The sequence below is a fragment of the Ananas comosus genome, linkage group 20 (genome assembly GCF_001540865.1).
Source record: "Ananas comosus cultivar F153 linkage group 20, ASM154086v1, whole genome shotgun sequence".
Taxonomy (NCBI): Eukaryota; Viridiplantae; Streptophyta; class Magnoliopsida; order Poales; family Bromeliaceae; genus Ananas; species Ananas comosus.
In genome coordinates this window covers 5,024,598-5,038,234 of record NC_033640.1, presented here as the reverse complement: position 1 = coordinate 5,038,234, position 13,637 = coordinate 5,024,598, and the positions used below count along the sequence as shown (strand labels likewise).

At 40.0% G+C, this 13,637-nt stretch overlaps 1 protein-coding gene across 4 annotated transcripts in view; it reads left to right on the top strand.

Moving 5' to 3' along the window:
* Positions 1 to 12,665, top strand: part of LOC109725547 (putative glucose-6-phosphate 1-epimerase) — a 37,550-nt gene extending 24,885 nt beyond the window's left edge. The window contains exons 3-9 of one of the 4 annotated variants that reach the window (XM_020254780.1): positions 9,417 to 9,473; positions 9,547 to 9,707; positions 9,825 to 9,965; positions 10,847 to 10,949; positions 11,026 to 11,125; positions 11,599 to 11,737; positions 12,319 to 12,665. In XM_020254780.1, the coding sequence (XP_020110369.1) occupies positions 9,417 to 9,473; positions 9,547 to 9,707; positions 9,825 to 9,965; positions 10,847 to 10,949; positions 11,026 to 11,125; positions 11,599 to 11,737; positions 12,319 to 12,391 (774 nt within the window). In that variant the 3' untranslated portion in view covers positions 12,392 to 12,665. Of the gene's footprint in view, positions 1 to 9,416; positions 9,474 to 9,546; positions 9,708 to 9,824; positions 9,966 to 10,846; positions 10,950 to 11,025; positions 11,126 to 11,598; positions 11,857 to 12,252 lie in introns of all 4 variants that reach the window. The other 3 variants (XM_020254778.1, XM_020254779.1, XM_020254781.1) reach the window with 3 other exon arrangements.

Sequence of the window (13,637 nt, the reverse complement as noted above, 5' to 3'; positions counted from 1 at the left end):
ATTGGTGCATCACTCAATCATGGATGATCCAACCATATATGAACTATCAGCTCTACAGCGAGATGGCACACTTCAGCACATCCTCAAGCTCCAGTCCTCTCAAGAGCAAAGTCCACAAACCCACGTGGCTTCCACTAGCCCAATGTCTCATAAGAGCACATCACTTTATTCTCATCAACCAGGGGTCAACATCACGTCGTTTACGCGACGAGTCTATATGAACACTCTATTCGCGAATCCGATTTCATTTCATCGATAACGACAGATTCGACAGTTCCAACAATTGCAACTCACAATTTAGTCATGTTCAGAATCTGATACTTTTCGCCGGGGCCCGTCTGAAGGTCCGTTTGCTATCAAATTTGACAGTCAGACTCGGTTAAAATCAATCAGAAGAATGTGATCTTAACTTTTCAGTTTTGACCATTTTGTCACCGAAAGCTTTACAGACTAAAATTGTTAGCAGATAGTAGTCAGATTTTGTTTTCCACTTTTCGGGTGTCGGAATGACATGAAACTTTAAATCTAATCTCAGAAAAATAATTTCGACGTATTCTCAAATTTTCATAATTTTCTGACACTGAATTTTCTGCTAAAAGATTAGCCCCGATCCGTCTAGAAAATTCTAAATTTTTTGTTTCCATTCTAATTTCACCACAAATCATCTCCAAATTATCTTTTAGTTTTCTAAGTCAATAAAAATAGTATTTCACACTATTTTTATTTACACTTGATTTTACTAAAATACCCTCCGAACCTCGCCGGAACTACTTTAACATCCCTTTAAGCTAGTTCCTACCAAAACTTCATAATTGTAAAAATTCGGTATGTTACAGATGCCCTAGCCTGGGCTGGCTAGGGGTAAACTTGCTCCGGCAGGCCGTCGGCGACACGACGACGCGCTCCGAGGTAAAGGCCGGGTGCAGAGGTCGAGGGGAATTCCATGCTTCCTCTGGCCAGCGGCAGAGCTTGAGGAAGGCTCGGCCAGCAACAAAAGGCTCAGGCTCGGGTGGCTCTCCTTGGCTGTGGCGACGACCAGGACAACGTGGGGTGGCGGTGGCACGCTCCTGAGGCCAGAGGGAGGTGGGCGGTGGCGCGCTCCTAAGGCTAGAGGGAGGTGGGCGGTGACGTGCAGAGGTAGTTGTGGCGGCGCAGAGGAGATGCGGCCTGCCTTTTCCCTAGCCGCACCGAGGGGAGCACCCACGGCCGCGGCGGCGCTCGGCGATGCTGGGTCGCCGGGGAAAGATCGCCGGAGGTCCGTGCGTCGCGGGGAGAGGCCCAAGAGGGAGCCGAGTCCAGAGAGGGAGTAAGAGAAAATGGCGGGATTATGAGAGAGAGAGAGAAGAAAAACTTAAAATTTGTGCAGTGGAAATGACGTACACAGCAAATGAAATGCTCGTCCCTCTAAATATTCTCCACTTCAAAATTCCCATCACAAAAAGACAAGGGATAAGATCGAAATCAACACTATTTTGCATACAAAGAGGACCCAGTGCACACAGTTTTGTATACTTTGGAAAAGGAAACGTTGTTCTATCCTTTCTCCTTTTTCATTCACATATTACGTGTAACAGAGAGAGAAATTATTANTAGGCTGGTATACTATCGGTAGTACGGAGGCCTCCGTGCTACCAAGTTATTTTCAATGATGCAGCTTCCAAATCGACGATCGGCTCTGTTGGACTTGATCTATACTTTAGAAAGTATTTGGAAACTAAATTTCGTAATTTTTCAGCATCATTTACCTATCAAACAGGTAGTCTAAAAATGAACGGCTGAAAATAAAAATCTCATAAAAAATGATGATAAACGACTTGAATTTAAGATCAGAAGTATTGATCTTACTCTAAATAGTGAAAAGGTTTTTTTATGAAATTTTCATCAGATTTGAATTGTTTTACCTCTTAAATTCACAAACGCATCACATCGACCATTAAAATTGTCAATTTTGAGATCTTTTGATCACTAGCCAAATGATGTCGAAAAATATGAAATTTAGTTTTCAAATACTTTTAATAGTATAGAACAAGTCTAACGGAGCAGATCGTCGATTTGGAAGCTGCATCATTGAAAACAACTTGCCAATAGTATACCAACCTAGCTCTATATATGTATGTATATATACATATACATATACATATATAAAAGATGGAGGATTTGCACAAAAGTCCTTCTAACGCCACAAAATTTTATACCCAGCCCTTACCAGCATAAGATAATCTTTAGTACCTCTCCAAACTTTCTTGTGCACTTTGATATCCAAAAAACTGCGTTTCAGTGTGAAAAGCCTCTCGATCACAAAACTCTCTCACAACATCATATCAATGCCATATTACACAGGAAAACCCGAATTATGCGAAATTTGAGATGCAAGATCCTCTCTAACTCTACTTTAATGTAACTCCCTCCACATACCAAAATTGTGAAATTTCTCACATAAAATGATAGCCTTTTTGCAAAGTGCTCTATTTTCACAAATTGCAAAAATAGCAATTTAGCCCTCCAACCTTAGAGTTTCATACTGAAAACTCACAACTGCGTGTAAATAGCCCAGTGGCACCAACCCATGGATTTTCACGCAAAACGATGCACCAAAGAATTCTAAAAAGCAAAAACATCATGTAGAAAAAGGTCAATCTGCAATAAAAGCTGTTTTTCTCGGAAGTTTGATCAGAAATTGTGCATCAAACGTAAAATCGGACAGTGCCATCACCTCCGACATAGCTGAACCATCGAAAATGACCTATTTGGTTGTCCGAAATGGAGTTCGATTCACATTCGAAACCAACATCAAGCTGAGGCCTCAGAATAAATCACGGGTTACTATTAAGTGAATAGTAACAGTCACCATACACCTTTAATAAAAGCTTGTTTTCCCTCGAAATTAAACCGATAATTTTAAGATTAAAATATGCGTACAGCACCATAGAAAAACACCAAATTACTCCATAAAAATCTTAGTCCTTACACTCATTTTCTTCCTCTTTAAAACCCAGTTCAATCCACCATTATTGCAACCTCTTCTCTCACTCATTTTCTCTTAAACTTTTTCTTTTGAGCAAAATAAGAAAAAATTATAGAGGAAATTGAATGGGGAAGCAACACGCGTTCGACATGGGCGAAGCAACACGCGTCGTGGGTGAATGGGGGCGGAGAAATTCTAGTTACGGATTCGAAACTAGCATGGAGAGAGGAAGAGGAAGAGGAAGAAAAAGAAAATTTCCCATTGTAAGGGTTTTGATTGAGAGAAGGTATAATGTAAGAGGGTTAAAAAGTTAATTTACCTCATTGACTAACTAAGGTTAAGTATTTTACCTAAGGTTAACTAAATTTTTCTAACGGATCCTTACGACAGGGGTATATTTGAAAACATTAGGGCTTTTGCAAGAATAATATAAAACAAGTTGAACTTTGTAGGGATATATTTGCAATTCGTTATGTTTACAGGGAGCTATGTGTAATTAACCCTTTATAAAATACAATGATAAGGACTCAACATGTTCAACGTGTCTTCCTTTCTACAGCCCGTCGTAATGACCAACCAAAAGGCTAACGTACCCTACTCGCGTCTTTAAGCCTCGTGGGCAATCGCTACTACGCTCGAGCACCCACCTCGGCCATTTGTTCGGGAGTCGCTTCCACACCCTAGCACCCAAAGGGAGTTGCTACTGCGCCTTGGCACCCTGTTATCGTGACACCTTCGGAGGATACAACTTGCGGAGTCGCGACCGCCACAAGCTTTGACAGACTCGGCGAGTACGATCACGTTCTTTAATACAAGAGAACACACTACCATGCCATGGTGACAATATTCAGGATCTACCCTTCTCTTGCATGCTTGTTTCAAAGAGAAACACAACTGCAACAATATAAAGTATGCTACATACACAATGTTCCAATATGTATAGTCATAAACAAATTCACATATAATCCCAATCTTCGTGTGTGAGAACATTTCTAATGTTTAATACCCATTATAAATCAACTATGTCAATGAGAAATTAGTATCTACTACTAGTCACAAACAAGTTCTAAGCTTACCAAGTGATTTTGGTTGTATTCTGTACTTATGCATGCAAGTCATGAATTCTCAAGAATAAGATGTCTGACTACTTATTTTAGTGTATGCATGCCAAGTATAAGTAGAAAAATAGCAATGCACCCTATAATACATTGCCATATTATACATGTAAGTTGCCAAATGGGAAATTTTAGACATAGAAAGAAATCCAACTACTTTGGAAGGCACCACCCACCTTGGTTCGTTACTATTTGCTCCAAAGCCATTATCGGTCGTTGATGAATTGTCCTACTCCAAAGCCAATTATACTATTCCTCCAATATTACACCGATTATCGATGAATCCTCGTCATAAACTCGATTTTTGCTATTGGGCATGTTAGTCTACCCTTCAATTAAAGTTTTCAAGGGTTAATTTAGTTTGAAACCCCATAGGAACAAAAACCCCAATTTCATCCCTAGGGTCTCCATTAATCTCAATAAAACCTCATGAGAGTTGTAAATCTCCCAAAACTCTAGCGTAGATTCTTCTACAGTTTGCCAAAATCTGATTTTTCCTAAGTTACTTCCAAACCCTAGTTTAAAACATAAGGAACTCACCTTAACACCCTGCTCTTTTTGCTCCCTCTTGTCGTAGAAGCTTGCCTCACCTCCTAGAGTGTTCCTTCCCACCAATCTTCCAAAAAACTCTTTAGAAGTAGAGAAGTTTGGGGGAGAGAGAGAGAGAGAGAGAGATGGGGTTTAGAAAGAGAAAAAAAGGCTTCTCTTGTTGGAGGAGAAAATGGAGCAAGGAGTTGTGCGGGGTCTTAAATATGGTTGCAAAATTGCAATTTAATCTCTCAAAAAAGAGAAATCACGTCCCTTTTTAATTTGCTCCCGAAGTGCTGGAAGTCTGAACTTCCAATAGGAAGTTCCGAGGCTGGTAGGCATAGTCCGAACTTCGAACATCCCTTTGTATGTCTGCATCCCGAAAGCCTTTTTTTGCTGTTACACAGCTAAGGTCTGTACTTCCTGAGGGAGATTCGGATCCTGAAAGCCTTCTACTAATTTTGCAAGATGAAGGTCCGGACTTCTTGTCTGAGGTTCGGTTTCTAAGGGTTCGAGCCAGATCAAAATCTCCAGGATTCGGACTTCCTCACAAGGATGCGTATGCTGAAGTATTGGGGACTTCGATCAGTTTTGGTTCTGAAACTTCTATTTCGCATAGTTTTTGCCTCAATTCAATTCCAACTCGCCCAAAACCCTAATAATTCTCCTTCAATAGTTTCATATACTATTCTTGCCCGCACTTTGTCCCGTTTGGCCAAAGTTTAGTACAATATACTGAATTTCAGTATATCAGTATATTACAGACGAGAGAGAAAAGAGGAGATATCCTCAGCTAAATAGTAGAGAGAGAGTTTTTTTTTTAAAAAAAATCTAGAAAATAAAAAACACTTTTCTTTTTCTATGAATTCAATTTAACCTAAAATCACATGAGACGTTGTCCTTAAAAGAAATTCTGATCCGAATCTACTTGAACACTAGAAACAAATCCCTAGCAGATGGGATTTTATTACAACCAAAAAAAATATCTTGAACTAATTTATCCTTGTACAAAAATAACAACATCTAAAAAGACATGAAGGAAAGAAAGAAAAAATATATATTTTTTAAAAAGATGTGCTGACATTATGTTAGCACTTTGGATTACGGGAAGGAAACCGTGCAATAATAAATTTTTAATAGGACTTTTTTTGCAAATAGCCCCCTAACAATTTTTTTTTTTAAAATTAGCCCTGTCAAAAATTTATTTGCAAAAATGGCCCTGGCCCTGCCACGCAAGCGCCACGTCAGCACCACGCGGGTGTGGCTGGGGCGAGGTGTGAACCGTTCACCGTGTTCAAACACGGTGAATGGTTCACCGTGTCCAATATATTAGTGTGAATAATACATTGGACACGGTGATTGGTTCACCGTGTGTAAACACGGTGAACTATTCACCGTGTATTGGACACAGTGAGAGTGAGAGGAAGAGAGAGAGGTTAGAGAGAATAAGAGGGGTGGGGGGGTGTTCTCGGCCCGGTAAGGGCGGCGCCGGCGTCGCCGCTGGCGGCGGAGTGGGCCATAGAGAGAGAGAGAGGTGGGGGCTTCTAAGGCTAGAGAGAGAATGAGGGTGGGGAAACATCTCGGGTGACAAAGGGCGGCGGCGACGGCGTCGGCGTCTGAGAGAGAGANGAGAGAGAGGTGGGGGCTTCTAAGGCTAGAGAGAGAATGAGGGTGGGGAAACATCTCGGGTGACAAAGGGCGGCGGCGACGGCGTCGGCGTCTGATTCAAAGAGAACACGGTGAATGGACCAATGCTTATACCCAACTTAGCCATTTTTTGGCTAAGTCCGTGCGTATACCCAACTTAGCCATTTTTTGGCTAAGTCCGGGGTATTTGTATTGGAATGGACACGGTGATTGGATCACCGTGTTTAGACACGGTGATCTATTCACCGTGTTTAAACACGGTGAACCAATCACCGTGTCCAATGCATTATTCACACCTTGACTTGGGTGTGCATAATACCTTGGACACGGTGAACCATTCACCGTGTTTGAACACGGTGAGCGGTTCACCATGTTCAACTTAAACACACCTGGCCCCAGCCCTGCCAGCGTGGCGCTGACGTGGCGCTTGCATGGCAGGGCAAGGGCCATTTTGCAAATAAATTTTTGACAGGGCTAATTTAAAAAAAAAAATTTGTCAGGGGGCTATTTGCAAAAAAAGCCCTTTTTAATAGGATCGAAACGGAAGGTACTAAGAAATAGGTTTTTCTAATTTTACCGGAGGGGGAGTGAGAGCCATGGCTTTTTGTAGTTATTAGATTTGGCTCTAACCATGTAGAACCCTCAACTCTGGGAAAAAATAAAATCACATGTACCAAATCTTTGTCAAGTGTAGCCTAGCGTCACACACTTAGTGATTTTGCTCACAAAAGCCCGTGTGCCGCCTGCATTCCTGCTCGAAAATAAGCAAGCCTGCCTCAATCTTACTAGTTCGGACCTCTGTGCCCTCAAAGAGTAAGTACAAGAAAGAGAAAACGAGAGAGAATGATAGAGGTTCTACAAAAACTAAGTACTCTACTACTTAGAAAAGGAAATTATATAATACACTCTCTCTAATGCAGGATGAGCGTAAACATGAAATATTGGATGCAATCAAATCCTAGTATTGAAAGGTTCTCTAATGCAAGTCGAATGCGACACAGTGGGACCCACATTCCGAACTCACAAAAACAATAGTTCTAGAATAAAGAAAAATAGAACGACCCGATAGATAATGTGAAGCTAAAATTACTTAAGAAATTGAGGATGCTTAATTTAACCTGTCAATACTCTATAGGCGATATTAGTATCTCCAAACTGAAATAGGACCGCCCATTCTTAATCAATCGGATCCAAGCCTCTCCCTTGGGTACCATCTATGGACAGAAAGCAAAGGATGATTATTTAAGAAAAAAGGGCCGAGGAGAGGGATAATGATAAAGGGAATTGAAATAAGATAAATAAAAGGATAAAAAGGAAAAACGATTAGTGCTTGGTGGACAAGCTAGATGTTTTTGATTTAATCATTGGCGTCGAAATGATCGGGGGGTGGCTTGGGCGCAGCAATTAGTAGCGGCGAAGGCGAAACGGTGGTGATGTCCACAGGCAGCAACAGGACGTTGTGACTGGGCGGCGGCGTTCGAGTGATGGTGGCTGCGGTGGCAGAGGTGATGTTGGTGGTGGGCGACGGCGGTGACGATGGATACAGGCGGCAGGGAAGAACATAAAGGGATTCACTCCTTAAGAACTCACTCTGTTCAACGCATAAATGCGAAGTAAAATAGAGAACACATGTCAATAGCTATATAACAATATTCATGTTCATTATTTTTAAATTTTAATCATTCCATACATAGGCTTGTTTAAAGAGCTTTCTAACAGATGGATAAGCTCAAAATAGTAATAAATGGTTAAACTCAAAATAAAAGCTCAACCTAAGCAACTATCCGAACAGAATAGAAAATCTCATAATAAAATCTCTACCTATCCTAACAGAAAAAAAAAGTCTCACAAATAAATGTCAACCTATCCTAATAGAATAAACTAAAATCTCAACTTACCAAAATAAATAGATTTTAAAACAAAATCACATAACCTTTAATACTTCTAGAAACTAATATGTGCAATTCAACCGGAACCTTGTCCAGATTGATCGAGCCACATGCTCATGTTGCGTTTGCGGCATCGACGGCATTTGTAGACCCGAAAGGGGACCGACCCTATTCACATCACTCTATGCTTCCTTTCTCTCGCTTTCTCTTTTCTGCACTTAGTCTAGAGGGCGCGGAGATTCGGACTAGCAAGATCGAGGCAGGCTTGCCCATCTTTTAGCAGGAACTGCATGGGCTTTGGTGAGCAAAATCACTAAGTCTATGACAGTTGGTATCAAAGTCGATTCAAGGGAGGAGCCATGCCGTCCTTGGATGCTACCGTTATTGACATTACGACGGAACCACCCAAGCAGTCCAAATGCGGCAAGAGTAAGGAGTCGCGGACCCATGCAAGGGAGTCTGCTTCGCTCGAGGACCACATGGGCTCGTCGGAGGATGATGTGTCAAGAGCAAAAGAACACTGCTCTTTCCTGCTCCAGCATGTGGGGACGATGGAGGAGGGGCAGGAGGCCATAGAGGATAGCGTTGGGGCTGCCATGGCGACTTTCCGTCAACAGCTCGAGCAGCTTCACAGCAGATTTGCCCGTCGCTAAGACGAGCGGAGAGTGCTAGTTGAGGACCTTGTTGCCCGGATCGATTGCGGTTGGCAATCCTTGAGAGGGCGGTGGCGCGTGGTCCTGAATCACAGAGAGAGTGTTATAATCCTTTTTTTTCTAAGTAATATAGAGTACTTAGTTTTTTTGGTTAAATTTGGGAAAACCTGTACCCCTCTCTCTTTTCTCCCTTTTGCACACTTAGTTGTAGGGCGCGGAGGTCGGGCTAGCAACAGGGAGCAAGATTTGCCCATCTTTGAGGAGGAAGGCGGGCACCGCATGTGTTTGCGGGCAAAAACGCTTAGTCCGTGACACTAGGTTTACATCAACAGCTTATGCTTTTTTCTCTAGCTTAACCATAGTGGTCGGATGTAAATGGAAAAGTGCTCTGATGGTTAGCTTTTTAATTAGCATTTTTAATTGAGAGGGTTGTTGTATATTGATCCTTTGTTTTGTGGTGTCATGATTATTCAGTTACCAAGTGAAAAATGTGATTATATGTAGACAATTTCTGTTCTTGTCCAGAAATTTGAAGTGTGTGGTGATGTTTATTCTTCTTTTGCTAATAATATGCTTTGTTATATAAATGTCTGACTTAATTATCTGTTTTTCTCGGTAGGCTATCTTCAAGCCGCCAAAAGCTATACGTGGCGGCATTCCCATATGCTTTCCTCAAGTATGAGGTTTTCACTAACCCTTCTATTATTCTATTTCTATAAACTTCTTTTTTAACTTATTCGCTTGTTCAGTTCTCCAACTTTGGATCTCTTGAACAACATGGATTTGCAAGGAATAAGCAATGGAGCATTGACACTGACCCGCCTCCATTTCCAACAGTCACCTCCAGTAGAGCTTTCGTAGATCTAATCCTCAAACCATCTGAAGAAGATCTTAAGATCTGGCCAAATAGGTCTGTACTGGTGCAGTAAATAACATTGTCCAACTTGGAATTTATGACGAATGAAGAGTATATTCTTTCATTTCATTTCTCTGCATGAGTTAGTAAGTCCAACTTCTGTAATTGCAGTTATGAATTTCGTCTAAGGGTTACACTTGGACCTGGAGGAGATCTAATGCTGACATCACGTATAAGAAATACTAATACAGAAGGGAAGACATTTTCATTCACATTTGCGTACCACACATACTTCTTTGTTTCTGATATCAGGTCTGTTCTTCAACGCCCGATAGTTGTGTCATGTTAACGTTACGTTTCTAGTTATTCTTACCAATGGTTTGCTGTAACATCTATACATGCTGATTTACATTTATTGATAAACCGATAAAGCTGGGATGCAACGATGTCTGTTCTCCTTTTGGAAATAGTATGTTTAGCAAATAGTTTAGATTTTATTATGAATGGACAAGTTTTCCATTTATGATTCAGTTAATTGCATCTGCATGAATTGTCCATATAATCAATGTAATTCCTAAATATGTTAGAAATCTGAGATATATATATTTCTTTGTCCGTGATTCTTAAGAGGCTTCTAGTTGTGTGGTTGTAAAGTGGATCAGATGATCCAATTAGACTAGCGCATACTTTGCTTCCTGTACATCTAGATCAATGATTTACCGGATCACAACCAACCGGTGATAAAAGTACCGTTCGAAAAATGTTCGAGCGGCTAATGTATGGGAGCCAAAAAAGTTAAGAGGGATGGGCCTCTAAAGGAAGAGTCAAGGAGTAAAGCCCCCCTTCCCCATGTAGCTGATATATATTAGCTTTAAAAGCAGTTTAAAAGCGGGAAGAGAGCAGAAGAAAAGGGGAGAGAGAGGGGGGAATGGTGAGCTAATTGAAGGAAATGAGCGGTTATGGTCCTACTTGTAACGTGTTTTGAAAATTATATATTTTAGTTGGATTTATAGCATTTTAGCAGCATTGTCCTAACTTTAAAAAGAAAAAAAAGAAAAAACTTATTATTGGCCTAACTCTGTTACTTCAGTTTATTGGCTTTGCTGAAGTGTAGATGCCTTTTGTTTGGCTAGTTGGTACTTCATCTTATATAACATAATTCTTTTGATCCTTATTTCGAGTTAATGTTTTAGTGAAGTACGAGTAGAAGGATTGGAGACTCTGGATTACCTTGATAACTTGCAGGAAAGGAAGCGTTTCACTGAACAAGGAGATGCAGTAGTTTTTGAATCTGAAGTAAGTAAAAACAGAGTCATTGAAATTAATACAAATGTTGCAGATCATTTAATCCTGGAGATTTCCCTTTCCACAGGTAGACAAAATTTATCTGAGCACACCAGCAAAACTGGCAATTTTGGACCATGAAAAGAAAAGAACATTTGTTTTGAGGAAAGACGGGCTTCCAGATGCAGGTCTGTTCGATTAGTCATATTTGCTTCCTACCAGGGCAGTGCACTATTCTGTCCAAACCAAACCATTGAACCAAGTCATTTTAGTTTTACAGTAAGTTGACTTGGTTAGGTTTTTGTGAATTGAGAACTGCATAAACCGGATTAACCATATTTATGATAGTTTAATTCATATTAACCATAATATGAAGCACTGCAACTGTTAGATGAAAGACAAGGATAAGATTGATTATTCTTATATTTGTCACCTAAAACTTTGATACTACTAACCCAAGTGGAGTTTCTCATCCAAACAGCATAAACAAACTGAACCAAACGAAATTATTTCAGTTCAGTTCAATCCAAACCAGTAGATGTGCAGCCATTCTTCAGTATAACTGTCAAGAAACTTTTCTAGTGGGAATAAACTACGAAATGAACCACAAAACTTCAAAAAACGTGTTTGCATATTATATAGCTTCTATGCTTTTCTGCAGTTGTATGGAATCCCTGGGACAAGAAAGCTAAGGCCATGGCAGATTTTGGGGATGACGAGTACAAACATATGGTTTGTGTAGAGGCTGCAGCTATTGAGAAGCCCATCGAGTTGAAGCCCAATGAGGAATGGACAGGGAGGTTAGAACTATCTGCTGTTCCATCAAGTTACTTTAGTGGGCATTACTTTAGTGGGCAACTGGACCCAGAAAAGGTTCTTCAAAGTTCAAGCATCTAGCTTTCGACCTAATCTTTTACAGGTACCGTCAGTACTAAATATAACTTCAATGATCAGAACAGAAAACACATTTGTAGGCTGTACTGTAATCATCCAATCTCTATCATTATAAAAAAGATTCAGTGGCAATTTAGTTAAATTATTTTGCTTGCTTAGAGGAAAATGAAGAACACATGTCGGTGTTCCGTCATGCAAATCTTCTAGCCCTGCTAAATATATGATCTTCTAATTGACATCTGAAGTAAATAAGTAAGTTCACTTTCAAACAGTCAAATAATCATCTTGAATATTATGTTTTGGTTGGGAATTAATTATCTTCTATTATTAAATTTATCTTACATATGTCTGTCTGCATGCCATGCAGACTGTCCTAAGCAATCTCTCGGATCATATTTTATTATGGTTCTGAATGTGACAGGTATTTTTCCCTGGTTTGGTCCTTCACTTCCGACATGGACCATGCCTGCATTTGTTAATATTGCAGGTACACCATCTCTGGAGCGTGGGTGCTTGGCTGCGAGCAATATACAATAAGTCGTCTTCTGTTTAAAACTTAAGGCAGGGTCTGGCACATACCTTGCAATGGAATTAGCATTTCTAATTTTATTTACCATTCAAACTGCCATGGATAAATAATTAGCCTGATGCAGTGTAAGGACTTGCGATGTTGTACTAATCTTGTTTACATATCGTATTAAACTGTTTTTGAATATCTGGGGCTTGTGAAGGTCTACGGAGTCTCCCAGGTTATGTACCCCATACGATAAAAACATTGTCAGATAAATGATATAATAATATGCTCTCAGCGTATCTCCTCCTCATTTTGAAGCACTTGATTTGTGTGCTTATTATAATAAATGCCCCTTTGATTTGGGGCATGGCAGGTTATCAAAACAAAAACATGGTTTTATCCTGGAAATTTTCAGAAATATGTGAGTTTTTTTTTCTTTTTGGAGTGGTATAGAACTTCATTTCAAGCTGCGATTGTCTTGCAACCAGATAATCAGTCGGCCACTTTCTCCCTTTTCTGGGTTTTTTTCCCCTTTCTGCACTCCGTATGCTTCTACGGCACCCTATGTATGCTGCCATTTTAGAAAGCTGATTTGTCCAAGCGTGGATTGGTTTATGTGGTATAGACTACCTGTTGTGGGGGTACTCGTAAGAACCTGAAGCATTTTCTATTATTTATGATAATGATGATGTTGTTGTTGTTGTTGTCGTCGTCGTCGTTGTTGTCGTCGTTGTTTTGAACTGCTGTTGATTTGGTCATTCTGAGTTTCATCAATTTGCCAGAAAATTGTACAGTTGCTTGACTGCTGTTTTGGGGGGGGAAATGTGCCTGAAATTTAGCTCTGTAGCAAACAAACATCTGAACTTTTTCAATTTTTGCAATTCCGCTTTCTAAACTTTATGAAGCAGTTCAACAAATTTCTCTCTTCAATTGAACTTACTAGTATACATTCATTTGGGTCATGTTTTGTATATAATTTTATAGAACTTCAAAGCACAAGATATTTTTCTATTACATTAAAAAAAAATAACAAAATTAATTCTTCGAATCCTCATGCTCAATTATCAAAAACGGATGAGAAAATATGTTTCTTTAGGAATGTGTATTTTGTAACTTTGATTGAGGAGTGGGGTCAATTTGAACTATTAGACGACTCTTTACGAAGAACTAAACCTCAAGGGATATTTTTGTATATTTTTTCCTTTTTTTTTTTAGCTCCCTAATATGCTGATTTGAGTTGAAGATGTATTGAACTAGCAAATAGCTTTTGATCTGACCATTTTGAGTAACAT